The sequence below is a fragment of the Peromyscus eremicus genome, chromosome 2 (genome assembly GCF_949786415.1).
Source record: "Peromyscus eremicus chromosome 2, PerEre_H2_v1, whole genome shotgun sequence".
Classification (NCBI taxonomy): Eukaryota; Metazoa; Chordata; class Mammalia; order Rodentia; family Cricetidae; genus Peromyscus; species Peromyscus eremicus.
In genome coordinates, this window is record NC_081417.1 from 135,027,417 (window position 1) to 135,039,512 (window position 12,096).

Consider the following 12,096-nt stretch of genomic DNA (forward strand, 5'->3'; position numbering starts at 1 on the left):
TATTTCCAACCACTTTAATCCTAACATTGAAGCCTAACCTTTAAAAATTGATATATACACACACACACACACACACACACACACATACATATATATAAACTGTTTTTACTCTCTGTCAGAAGGGAAATGGAGAAGAGGAAGATGGAAAAGCCATGCCTTTTGAGTAGGTCAGCAATGGAGGTCTGCAACCAGCAGGACTGGGGTGTGCTGCAGAGGAACGTGAGCAACCCGGAGTGCCAGGGCTTGGGGTTGTAGTTATCTAATTTCAGTTACCTAAAGAGATTTAAAAAGGAAGTTACACTTTTAAGACTCACAAAGGTGGCAGGTTTAGCTGTGAAGTCTCCAGAGAGGGGGTCCTGGGATGACTAAGCGGATTATCTCATTAAGGGAATAATTATTCCTCTCATCTCCTCAGCATGTCCGCAGGCATACTGGCTTTCCTGAGGAGTGGTCGCTTGCTCAAGTGACTGACAGGCCCAGAGAGACTAACTCTTAAGGGAGGAGACGATAGTATTTACTGTTCCAATTTCTGAAAGATTAAACTGTCATTCCTCCAATTAGGGCCAGAGGTCAAAGTCAAATTCCATTCTTTGGTCGGGGGAAGTAGCTTCCCCTTAATGGGCCTCAAGCAAGCCCTGGCCGTCTACCCTTCCTTCCTTCTCTCTTCTTTCATCAAACTGCTTTCCTACATCTTGACTAACAGAGCAGTTTAATATAGCATTTATCTTGCATCTAGTCTCCTTTCAGTACACTAACTTTAAAATTAAATACAAGCGATGAGGGGAGCCCTGGGGAGACGGCTCAGTGGCTGGGAGTACTTGCAGTCAAAGCATGAGGAGTCTATTATAGGTGAGAGCTTAAGACTCCTGCAAGGCTTCAGATCTCCAATGCACCATGGTACGGATCCCCTCCCCCACCCCCACAAAAAACAGTAATAAAAAAATTCCATTTAGATTTCAGAAATCTAGATGGAGGGGCTTGGGAGACAATATACATTGAAACATGAATAGAATTAATTCTATTTTTTAAATTAATTTTTTGTTTGTTGTTTTTGAGACAGGGTTTATTAGTGTAGCCCTGGCTGTTCTGCACCAGGTTGGCCTCGAAATCAGATCAGTTTGCCTCTTCCTCCCAAGTACTAGAATTAAATGTGTGCACCACCAGCGCCCAGCGAACAGAATAAATTCTATGCAAAGAAGTCAAAACAAAATCTAGCCAAGTAACAGGCACATCTGCACCAAGAAATGTTCAAGTCAGCATACCTACGTTTAAATTCATCTTCGGCACTCCGGGTAGCTCCTGACGATCACAGGATAAAGTGGGACAAGCATTTTGGATGAAGGAAAAAGGAACTAAAGAGACATACATAAGCCTGGCAGTGGTGGCACACGCCTTTAATCCCAGCACTCGGGAGGCAGAGCCAGGAGGATCTCTGTGAGTTCGAGGCCAGCCTGGGCTACAGAGTGAGTTCCAGGAAAGGCGCAAAGCTATACAGAGAAATCCTGTCTTGAAAAACCAAAAAAGAGACATACATACTTAATACTACTTGTAATAATAACAAAACCACGCAGAATATATATGTTAAAGAAGTTAATGTTAACCACTGGGGGGTGGGGGTGGGGAAACTAATTAAGGCAGGACCACGACTTTAGAAGTCATTGCTCTAAACCAACATTGCTATATATATAGCACGCAGCCCACATGGCTTTCTCCCAGCCAGCTGTAAACCTCACTGGGCTTAGTGCTTACATGCGGGCCCTGAACATGGAGTCTAACTTAGGGTGACCTTGATTTTTTTTTCCTGGTTCTCTAGCCTTAACCATCCCCGTGCTTGGTGTTTTTCTGAGAGCCAAAAAAAGCGGCGTTGGCCGGTCCCCAACCTTCCAAGGCCCAAACACACCAGGAGTGCGCCCACTACCTCGTGGGGAGGAGCTCCGCCAAGAGCCGCTAACTCCAAGCCGCACCACGCAGGACTCCACAGGACGCTCGCCGGGATTTACCGAAACCTTGCCTCTTGCTAGGCAACCGAGTCTCCACAGCGACCGGAAGAGGAAGATGCGGGCTGCCCGGAACCGCGGAGGGCGGGCGCACGCAGTCTCCCTGGGCTCCGCGGAGACAGGGATACACAGCGTCCCGGTCGCCATGAAAACAGGCCACACCCCGGCTATCCCGGCCCGTGCCCGCCCAGTGCGCAGACGCGCATGCCGTTCCGCGCATGAGCAGTGCGGCTTGGAGCCCGCCAGCCCGTGTCTCCGGCGCCAGCTACGCCGCTGTGGCTGTCACTATGGCCCATTACAAAGTGAGGGGGGCGCGGCGTGGCTCGGGGCGTGCGGGCGGCGCCGGGTGGGAGTTGGGGCGCGTGCAGGGCTTGGGGGCGGCGGCGGGGCGCGCCGTCTTCCTGCTCCGGCCCCGGGCTCCGGTCCCTGACCCGCCGTATCTCCTCAGGCCGCCGACTCGAAGCGCGAGCAGTTCCGGAGGTACTTGGAGAAGTCGGGAGTGCTGGACACGCTGACGAAAGGTGAGCTGGGGGGACGGCGGCTGTCCGCGCTCGCGCGCTCCTGGCCAGGTGGGGCCCTACCGGGAACCGGTGAGGCCTTGGGGTCCCGCAGGTCGGGCGCACGCCGGCTGCGGGACGTCACCTCGCCCCCGTGGCCGCTCTCTGCCCGGGACTGAAACTCTTGCAGCTGTTGCAAAGTCTCTCCAACTTCCGTTGCTTTCTCCCGAGCAGCCGCAGTGGACACGGTAGTAAGAGACCTTGAGATCCCAATTACTCCCGCCTCATAGTGTGCGGGATCTTACACATCTTCCTTCGGACAAAAGGCAACTAAGAAAATTACCGAATTTGAAAGAGGGTTACTATTAGTCTTCAAAGCTGGGGATTCATAGACAATTTGGGGCGTCGCTTTTCAATTCCCTCAGCCTGTAGTAATTCCTACTTTGTGTAGATTTCATAATTACAGCAGAATTAGATTTTGAAGAGCTCCAGAGCACATAAAAATGACTATATCGTTTACCTTAAAAAACGGAAGCTTACTGTTAGTGTATCCCTTCCTTTCTGGGCTTAAAGTTAGAGAGAATGGTGACTGAAACCACAGGATCCTTAGAGAGAGAATACAGGATACTAGCCTGACAGTACATTGAATGTCTGCTACATGTTACTCAACACAACATTGCCTGGTGTTTTCAAGGGAGTAGAATGGAATTGCTGGCAGGGATTGAAGCTTTGGTCCTTTTGAGAATGGGAAGTGTCTGGGAAACTATTTGTATCTGCTTTTTAGGAAACAAAAGATAGGGGAAATTCTGTCTTTTGGGAGAATTTAGCAGAAAACAGGGCTTTTAATTCCCACACGGATGAGCTGACAAGTTGACTTACTACCTACTCTCAGACTCAGTAATTTCCTATATCTTTGCAAGTCAACGGGAGCAAACTGTAAGAACTCCTCTGTGAAAGCATTTTACTTTGTGGCCTCGAAGTGTCACAGATGCTTGGAATTCTGGGAAAACCCCCTCATGTTTGTTTCTTTCAGGTAATGATCTTATTCCAGCCTTGTGTTCTGGGCACCAAGGGATACAGCTATGGAAACGTCCCCATTGTCAGGAGCTAGTAACTTAGTTAGGGACACACACACTAAAACACAGTGCCAGCTAGTAGTAAATATGTAACTTAAACCATAGCAAGACTAGGGGATAAAGATGTGACACTTTACATTGAGTGGTAGAGGGAAGACCTTTGGACAGAAAGACCAGATAAGTATCCTTAATCTGAAAATTTGGAATCTAAATTGCTCCAAAGCCTGTAACTTACTGAGCATTGATGTAGAAAATCTCATACCTGACTGCGTAAGTTATGTCAGTCAAAATTCAGGAACCGAGGAATATTTGCTTGTCATGTTCAGATATGGAACGTAAATGAATCTCACGTTCAGGCTTGGATCTCATCCCCAAGATATTTCATTATGTATGTATAGATATTCCAGATTCGAGATAAACACTGAAATACTTCTGGTCCCAGGTATTCTGTGTGTGGGGGTGGGGTGGGGGTTGGATGCAGCAAGCGGACAGAAAAGCAGTAAAAGGCAGGTGGAGGACAGTTAAGAGATAACTGAATACGGAGAAGATGCGCAGCCTTTAGGCTGTGTAGAGATCAGAAACATCTGCATGCTCCTACCTTCAACCTTTGTAAACCTAGTCTTCTAAATAACACCTGACAACACGGTATCTATTAATATGATTTAAAACTTCATTTTAAAGGTTCAAACATGTTTTATACAAATTTACATTTTCCTATCCAGCAAACACTTCAGAGAGGATTTAAAATGGCTTTTAATGTCAAAACACTGTAAGAAGCCAGGCATGGTGACATGTTTTTAGTGCTATAGTGAGGGAAGGCAGATCTTGCATTCACTGCTTTTCTGGGGTACATAACAAGACTGAACTCAAAAAAGCAAACTAGAGCTAGGCTGGAGGATGGCTCAGGGGTTCAGACCACTTGGCGCACAACCATCAGGACCAGAGTTCAGAGCCCAGCCCTCATGTAGTAAGTCAGACAGGGTCTCTGTGTAATCTCAGTGCTGCGAGGCGGGAAGCAGACACAGGATGAGCTTCAAGGCTTATTGGCTACAAGCCAAGAATGCAAGCTCCAGGTTCAGTGAGAGATCCTGCCCCAAAAGGTCTAAGGCACATACAAAAGACCAATGCATCTTGTCTTATTTCTAATTGTACCTGATAGACTGAAGTAGGATGACTGCTTGAGTCTGAGGCCAGCGTGGCTGAGTAGCATTTTGTTATTTTGAGCAGAGTATCAACCTATAAAATACCTGGCTTTAAATAACCTGACTGCTAGGGGCCAGCAAGAGGGCTCAACAGGTGAAGGTGCTTGCTGCCAACTGATGAATCTGAGTTTGATTCCTGCAACTCATTGGTAGGAGGCCAGTATAGAATGCGTCTTGACATTTATCCTCTGACCAACCCCCCGCCTCCCCATATGTAACTAATAACAATAAATCTAGCTGCTAAAGCAAAAGGGAATATGATTTGAATTCTCTCAGATAGAAAGTACAGTCATCCCATAGAAAAGCACAAGAAACAACACTTTGTAGCATCAGCCTTGCATGCACTACTGACAGGAATTTGGAAGCTGAGGAATAATAGAAGGAAACGGCAAGATCATCAATAGTCACACCTATAAAAGTTTAGATTCTAGCTGGCCTGATGGTGCCTGTCTTTAATCCCAGCACTCAGAGAGGCACTCTGAGTTCAAGGCCATCCTACTTTACATAGTTCCAGGACAGCTAGGGCTGTGTAGAGAGATGTGGTGTTTAAAAATAAGTAAATAAAAGTTAAGATTCAGTACAGATCAGTGGAAGTAAATGGAAGAAACACTTTTGAGTATACAATTAAAAAAGTAATAAATAGGGTCTCGAGTATTGTAACATAATAAGAGATGATTGGCAGATAGTGGTGACATAAATGTGATTTCTCAAAAAGTTGTGTATTTTGGTGTAAGTTAAAAGTACTTGCTCACTTGCTGTTTTTCATACTGTATTTAAATTATTAAAACTCTAATAAAGGACATGTAAATTGGTTTAACACAGGACTTCTTAATTTAAAAGTTAGACACATTGGACAGTTGTAGTTTTTGCTTTTGTCAGATTTTCAAAGTTGGGTGTGGTGATACACCTGTATGGGAGAACTGAGGCAGGAGGATTGCCATGAGTTTGAGGCCAGCTTGGGTTAGCTGTCTCAACTACACACAGGTTCAGGCATCCACAAGCTCAGGAGATTTTTGTAAAGGGTCCTCAGCACTAATTTGGAGAACTTGCCATCTGAATATTGAATTCCAGGAGGGCTTGTTCACTAGATGAGTGAGACTGTGTTCACATGAGGCCACATATTTTTAAATGCCAATCTGAGCATGTTGATTACTGGTAACATTTTTGGTTGGTCTAGCCTGTCATATATAAAACTTAATTGTTGAATATTTTGAATGGAACTGAAATTTCTCTAGTTAGATTACAGTAGACTGTTTTGGTTTTTTGAGACAGGGTTCTTTGTAGCCCAGGTCTGCAGCTCATTGCTTTTCTACAAATGAATGTCCTCAAACTCCGTATTCCCCTGCCTCACCTCCTCGCTACTGAGATTACAGGCGTGGGCCAGCACACCCAGCTTCCTTAATTGTTCTGCCATTTTCCATGCCCCACTTCAGTCAGACTTGCAAACAGCACTCAAGAGTGATCTTGCCACCCCCTTGCTTTCAAACTATCGAAATATAGTTGTAGTCCTTAGGATCAGAGTTCAACTAAGCTGTTCTCAGTTTTCCACTGTCTGACCCTAGACTGCCTTTTCCATTTATTACCATTACATACTTGACACATTAGTTCCCTAGTATGTGCTCTGAGCTTTCCCATTTTTATCTGAAACACAGCTAGGTCTCAAGTCTGCCTCTGATGCTAAGTATTTCTCCAGTCTCACTCCGAAACTCAGTAACCACCATTGCAGTTCAGTACTCTCTGCCTTCCTTATCTTCTGCCATGGACTGTAAATTTGTTGCAAGCAAGAACACTGTCTGAATTATTCACCATCCTATGGACAGTGTTAGCAATCTGCTTGCCATACAGCAGGCAGATAGTATTTACTGAGTTTCAGAATATTAGCCATCTACACTGAGGACTTCATTGCTTTTCTTTCTCTTTGCAGTGTTGGTAGCCTTATACGAAGAACCAGAGAAGCCCACCAGTGCTCTGGAGTATCCTTTTCATCTCTGAAGTCAAAAGGCCACATTTTTGACATTTTAATTTATTCAAATATATAATAAGCTTTAAATACTTTTGTTTATTGAAAAGTTCTTTTGAATCTTCACATGACCTTGGATAACCTTGGTGGTGTGGTGGGTGACTGTCCCCCAGCCTCATTCTGCTGTGAGTACATTCTTAACACTGATGTTAGTTTTTTAAAGCATCACTTAGGAGCTGCTACCCCGGAAAACCCAGAAATAGAGCTGCTTCGCCTAGAATTGGCAGAAATGAAAGAGAAATATGAAGCTACTGTAGAAGAAAATAAAAAACTGAAAGCAAAGGTAAATTTAAAAAAGAAATTCAAATTAAAAAACAATCTTGTCTCTAATGATTATCTGACCAAATCCTTACTACAGGCCAGGGATGTAGCTCAGTGGTAGAGCATCTGTTTGGCATGTGCGAAGGTCCTGAATTCCATCTATAGCATGATAAAATCAGAGTAAACAACCCCAAAACTTCACTAAATGGGCAGCAGAGAGGGACAATGAGTATCAGTTTTGAATCAAATGCACAGCAAACTTAAGCCTCATCTAGAGAAATCCCAAGACCAACAATAAATAGGATAAGCAAAGAGTGGTCAAGAAGAGGGAATTGAAAACCTGCATCAATAAAAAGGCGGGAATACTGGCTAATACTGCTTAAAGTACATGGATAATTTTAAGGTTCTTAGGCAGTTCAGGTCAGCCCAGGCCACTGCTTTGTTAAGGGTACCTAGAATACGGCAGTGCATAGTCCACATGGTCTCAAGCATGCTTGCTCCAGGCTCATAAGGACAGACTTGATCATATCTAGAGCTGAAGTTTTCCCTTTGTTCAAACTCCCATAAACTTGAACATCAACTCAAAGTCTTTGAGGCTTATTACATTCGGAACTACACAATGCACTTTCCAAATCGGACAGCGAATTGAAAGAAGTCAAACCTTATGAAGTTCAGTGTTCTTGTAAGGAACCACAAGCTTTTATTTAAAAAAAAAAAAAATGCAGTGACTAAGACTATCAGAGATGCTGAGATAAACTCTTTGTAGTCGCTGTGTAGACCAGGCTCGCTTCGAACTCAGAAACCCCTACCTTTGCCTCCCTAGTGCTGGGATTAAAGGCATGCACCATGCCAGGGCCCTTCTGGTACTTTTAAAGTCACTTTTCATTGACTGACTATACTAATAGAAATCACATAACTCTTCGTCTTGTTTTTTAGGACAAAACAGTTCCATATTACACAGCACGACAGTTTTGGAAAGATAGACTGTTATGTACCTAGTATTTGAACAGTTCAGTCATGAATTGAAACTAAAGTTTAGTTGCTAAAGTTTTATACAAGAAGGGATTTTGTTAGTTTTAATTGTACTCAATCTTAAGTAAGCAAATGGTTTAAGAAAGATAAGTTCAGGAATTGATTATTGACTCAATAACAAAGTTGAATATAATATCTAATTTCATTGTGTTACTAAGTTTTTTACCCAATTTAAATAAAATTCATCTAAATCCTCTGTCTTTGCCCCATAGCTTGCTCAGTATGAGCCACCTCAGGAGGAGAAGCGTGCTGAATAGGATTCTTCTCAGTTGAAAAGACACTGAAAACTGGTTTTGTATCACTTGAATAGCTTGTATAGTATATAATCTTCCTGAAAAGATGCTATAAACTTTTAATATGTTAAATCCACTCATCACACTTTAATGTTATAAACACATATACATAGAATCACCAATAAAAACTCAATATAACTTTCTTTGGGTCTTAAAGCAGGAGAATCCAAAGTAGATCTCGAAGAAAAGCTAAAGAACCACATAACTTTTTACCTTCAAAGAAATTTTATTTATTATCCAATTAGGATTGATGGTACTGGTTGTATTTTAGCTAGGAGATTTAGCATGGAGCTATTCCTTGGTTGAGGACTTGAGCATAGTAGGCACACTCATTCTTGACAGTGTATTCCCAGTGGACAGATCTGTGATGTATGATGCTTCTGCATGGATTCCCATGCATCTTCTGCTCCTTATATAATATGGAACAAGTAACTCTTCTTTGCCACCACTTTGCCTTAGATAACTGTGTGTGTGCCAGTATGAACTCTGACACCACGTTTTCTTTCTATGCAATCATGCCCATCTGATAATGCTGCCTTGCTGTGCTGTGTGCTGTAGTGCGTCCTGGTTGCACATTAGTCTGTGTTGTTTTCAGTTTGCTTAACGCTGCAACTACTGGATTGTAATTTACATAGCTTCCAACAGGACTACACTCCTACCCTGCCTTACTTAGTTCCTTAGTTGAGCACAGAAGAGAGATAATATAAAATTCTGGGTTCACGCACAAACTGGGATGGGAAAGGGATGAACCATTATGTCACAGATGATTATAATATGTAATTATATAGTGCTTTTTTCCTCTTAAAGGTATTTTTTGAGCCTTGGATTAATTTTATCTTTAATATCCCTGTAAAGTAGGTAGGGCAAATATGAGGGGAGGTGGGTGCTGAGTATTTTAGGCCAAAGACTGACATTTCTATGAATTGGTTGCTAACTGTAGAGCCCTGGGCAGGTCAGTTAATGGCTTGGAGATTCCCTTTCCTCATCTGTACCGTGAGAACATGTGCTGCCTACCTCACAGGGTTGTTGTGAGGTCAAATGAGATAATGTACATGAAAGATTTGTAAATGGTAAAGTACCACTTGTTTTGGTAGTCCTCTTCTTTCTTTTTGGGTAGGGGACAGTCTCATGTACCCCCAGGCTGGCCTTGAAGTTCTGATCTTCTTGCCTCTTACTTCTGAATGCTGGGATTACAGGCATTCACCACTACATCTGGCCCGTTCTCCTTTCTCTGGGAAGACTCACAATCAGATGTGTGTTGATCACTTGCTTTCCTCACTCACAGACACTGAAGTCCTTCTATTTCATGCCTTCTATCTGTATTGTTAGAGAGCCTGTATTTAATTTTTGATCACAGCACACATCCAGTCAAAGCTGGTTTAACCAGCTGAGGCACTGGCACCTGCTGGAAACTCTGACCAAGCCATTCACAAGGGCATTGTAATCAGTCATGTTGGCAGGAGTGTGACCATGGTCTGCATTTCTTCCAGTCACAAGTTTGTTTCTGGAGGGGGCCCATCTACTAGTGGAAGAACATTGAGCTGGACCGATTCTCTGTTTACCGATTGAGAAGAGCCTTTAGATGGATAGCACTGGGCTAAGTGCTGGTGTGGTAAAGATTCATTTATTAGGAGACACATATGTAAACAACTACAAGGTGGGTTAGGATGTGCTAAGAATTGTAGGAATAGCAAAAGAGGTCCTCAGGAGGATTTAGAAGGGAGAGGACTTAGCTTCTTTAGGCAGTTTGTATGGCAGCCATTTTGTTGATACAGACAACTACATTTTGTTTTCTGGCAGTCTCTTTTTTCTCCCCACCTCTCATGGTACTATTGTTATTTTCATTCTAAAACAGGCTAACTATATGTAGGTGGAACTGGCCTGGAACTTACTGTGTAGCTGATGGTAGCCTCAAACTCAAGATCCTCCTGCCTCTGCTTCCCCGTGCAGGGATTACAGGTGTGCACCACCATGCCTGGTCTAATGTTATGTCAGTGGGTTTGTGACAGTCTCTTGAACCATCCTTTTGCATGTTAGTTGCAGCATGTGGGCTTGATTACCACTTGTAGGTGGAACTGACCTGGGCCAACCACGGATATTTACGAATTCAAAGTTTGGGGCTGGAGTAATGGCTCTGTTAAGAGCACTGGCTGCTCTTCCAGAGGTCTTGAGTTCAATTCCCAGCAACCACATGGTGGCTCACAACCATCTATAGTGGGATCCAGTGCCCTCTTCTGGTTTGCAGATGTACCCACAGACAGAGTACTCAGATTTAAAAACCAAAATAACCATAAATAAATAAATCCTAAAAAAGAAAAAAGGATTTCAAGGTCACCAGGCATGGTGAGCACCTGACATGGGTGTTGGGAACTAAACTAGGGTCTTCTCCAGAAGTAGTCCTGAGCCCCGTTTCCATCATTTCCGTCAAGGGCTTAAATGAAGACAGTATACAAGATGATGCTAAATGTAAGTGGAAATGTAAGTCATCTCTTCAGTTCCTGCTACACTTCAGCTTCTTTATCTATAACATAAAAATTAGGGGCTACAGACATGGCACAGTGGGTAGAGGTGCTTGGACACAGGCCTGAAGAACTCAGTTCATTCCCTGGATCCCACAAAGTAGCAGAAAAGTCAGCTCCCAAGAGTGTTCTTCCACGTGTGCACAGCTGTGTACATACAATGCATATAAACATTCTGAACAGACATGATGGTCTGTACCTATAATCCTAGCACTTGGAGGCAAGTGGGTCAGGAATGTGAAAGTTATCTCTGACTACATAGTAAGTTAGAGGCTAGCCTTGGCTACATAAGATCCTTTCTCAACTCCACCCCCCAAAAGGGGTGTGTGTGTGTGTGTGTGTACACTTTCACATCTTACCTACCCTACAAGGTTACTGTTAGGATCAGATTAAACACGGTGGGTATAAAAGTGCTTTGCAAGCTGTAAAGGGCTACCTACAGATCAGTTGTAGTAATGCCACATCTGTAAATACCACAGAATTGGAAAGACTGGCTGGTAGACTACTTTGGAACAGATTTTAACCTGATAATCTTTGAGTACCTAAACTGCTGAGCACAAACAAAAAAGTTAAAGACACCAAGTCATATAGTGATTTAAAAAATGTAGTTACACAAGTAGGGTTTCTGACAAAATACTAGTTCGAGTGATCACTAATGTGAACCATTTAAACTTCCATCTGGGAATAGAAAGGTCCAGGTGCTAAATGAGTCTGAAAGCTCTGCTGGTTACTCTGTGGGTACCAGGTATCTGAGGGATGCTGACAAGCATGAATGCATTTTAAGGAAGAATGATCAATAGGGAGAAGGGATGTGAAAGCATGGCTGAGTTGTTCAGTATGGTTGCCACCAGTTACACGAGGCAGTTAACTCAAAACAAAAACTCGGTTCCTCAATCCCTGCAGCCTCGTTTCTAGCATTACATGGTCAGCGGGTACTATCCTGAACAGTACAGACATAAATGTTTACCCTCAATGTCCTACTGAACAGTACTGTAGAAGCAGTGGCTGAAGGAAGTGAGGAGAGCAGGGAACAGAAGACGGTGTGTAATGAGGACTGCTTGAATAGTAGAAGGGCTGTTGTAAAGAAGGCTTTGAGGAGTATGACTGTTGGCTTGAAACTTCTTTGATACTATAGCGGGGAATAACCTTTAACAACTTTCTGGTCCTCTTGCTTCCTTGCTGCTGTGATCACAGGCAGG

General features: G+C 43.4%; 1 protein-coding gene and 1 long non-coding RNA gene across 3 annotated transcripts; one reads left to right on the forward strand and one right to left on the reverse strand.

The window, feature by feature from the left end:
* Window positions 1–89: 89 nt before the first annotated feature.
* On the reverse strand, window positions 90–2,656 carry LOC131904023 (uncharacterized). Of its 2 annotated transcripts, none has more exons than XR_009377657.1 (2): window positions 1,919–2,656; window positions 90–273 (listed from the first exon to the last, which is right to left on the reverse strand). It is a non-coding gene; the product is annotated as an uncharacterized LOC131904023 (long non-coding RNA). The 2 variants fall into 2 exon arrangements; XR_009377658.1 differs by lacking the exon at window positions 1,919–2,656 and adding an exon at window positions 1,263–1,873.
* Mycbp (MYC binding protein) lies at window positions 2,056–8,521 on the forward strand. Its single transcript, XM_059254933.1, has 5 exons — window positions 2,056–2,299; window positions 2,446–2,518; window positions 6,697–6,745; window positions 6,946–7,075; window positions 8,298–8,521. Exons 1-5 carry the CDS (start codon window positions 2,216–2,218, stop codon window positions 8,340–8,342), a joined length of 381 nt encoding a protein of 126 aa, XP_059110916.1. The 5' UTR covers window positions 2,056–2,215; the 3' UTR covers window positions 8,343–8,521.
* Window positions 8,522–12,096: the final 3,575 nt, after the last annotated feature.

What these genes read in the sequence shown, in the direction of transcription:
- Mycbp (XM_059254933.1), top strand. Translation starts at nt 2,216, where the DNA reads ATGAGCAGTGCGGCTTGGAGCCCGCCAGCCCGTGTCTCCGGCGCCAGC. An exon ending in TCACTATGGCCCATTACAAA is followed by an intron (nt 2,300 to 2,445) that starts GTGAGGGGGGCG and finishes GTATCTCCTCAG; the next exon opens with GCCGCCGACTCGAAGCGCGA. An exon ending in ATAAAAAACTGAAAGCAAAG is followed by an intron (nt 7,076 to 8,297) that starts GTAAATTTAAAA and finishes TTTGCCCCATAG; the next exon opens with CTTGCTCAGTATGAGCCACC.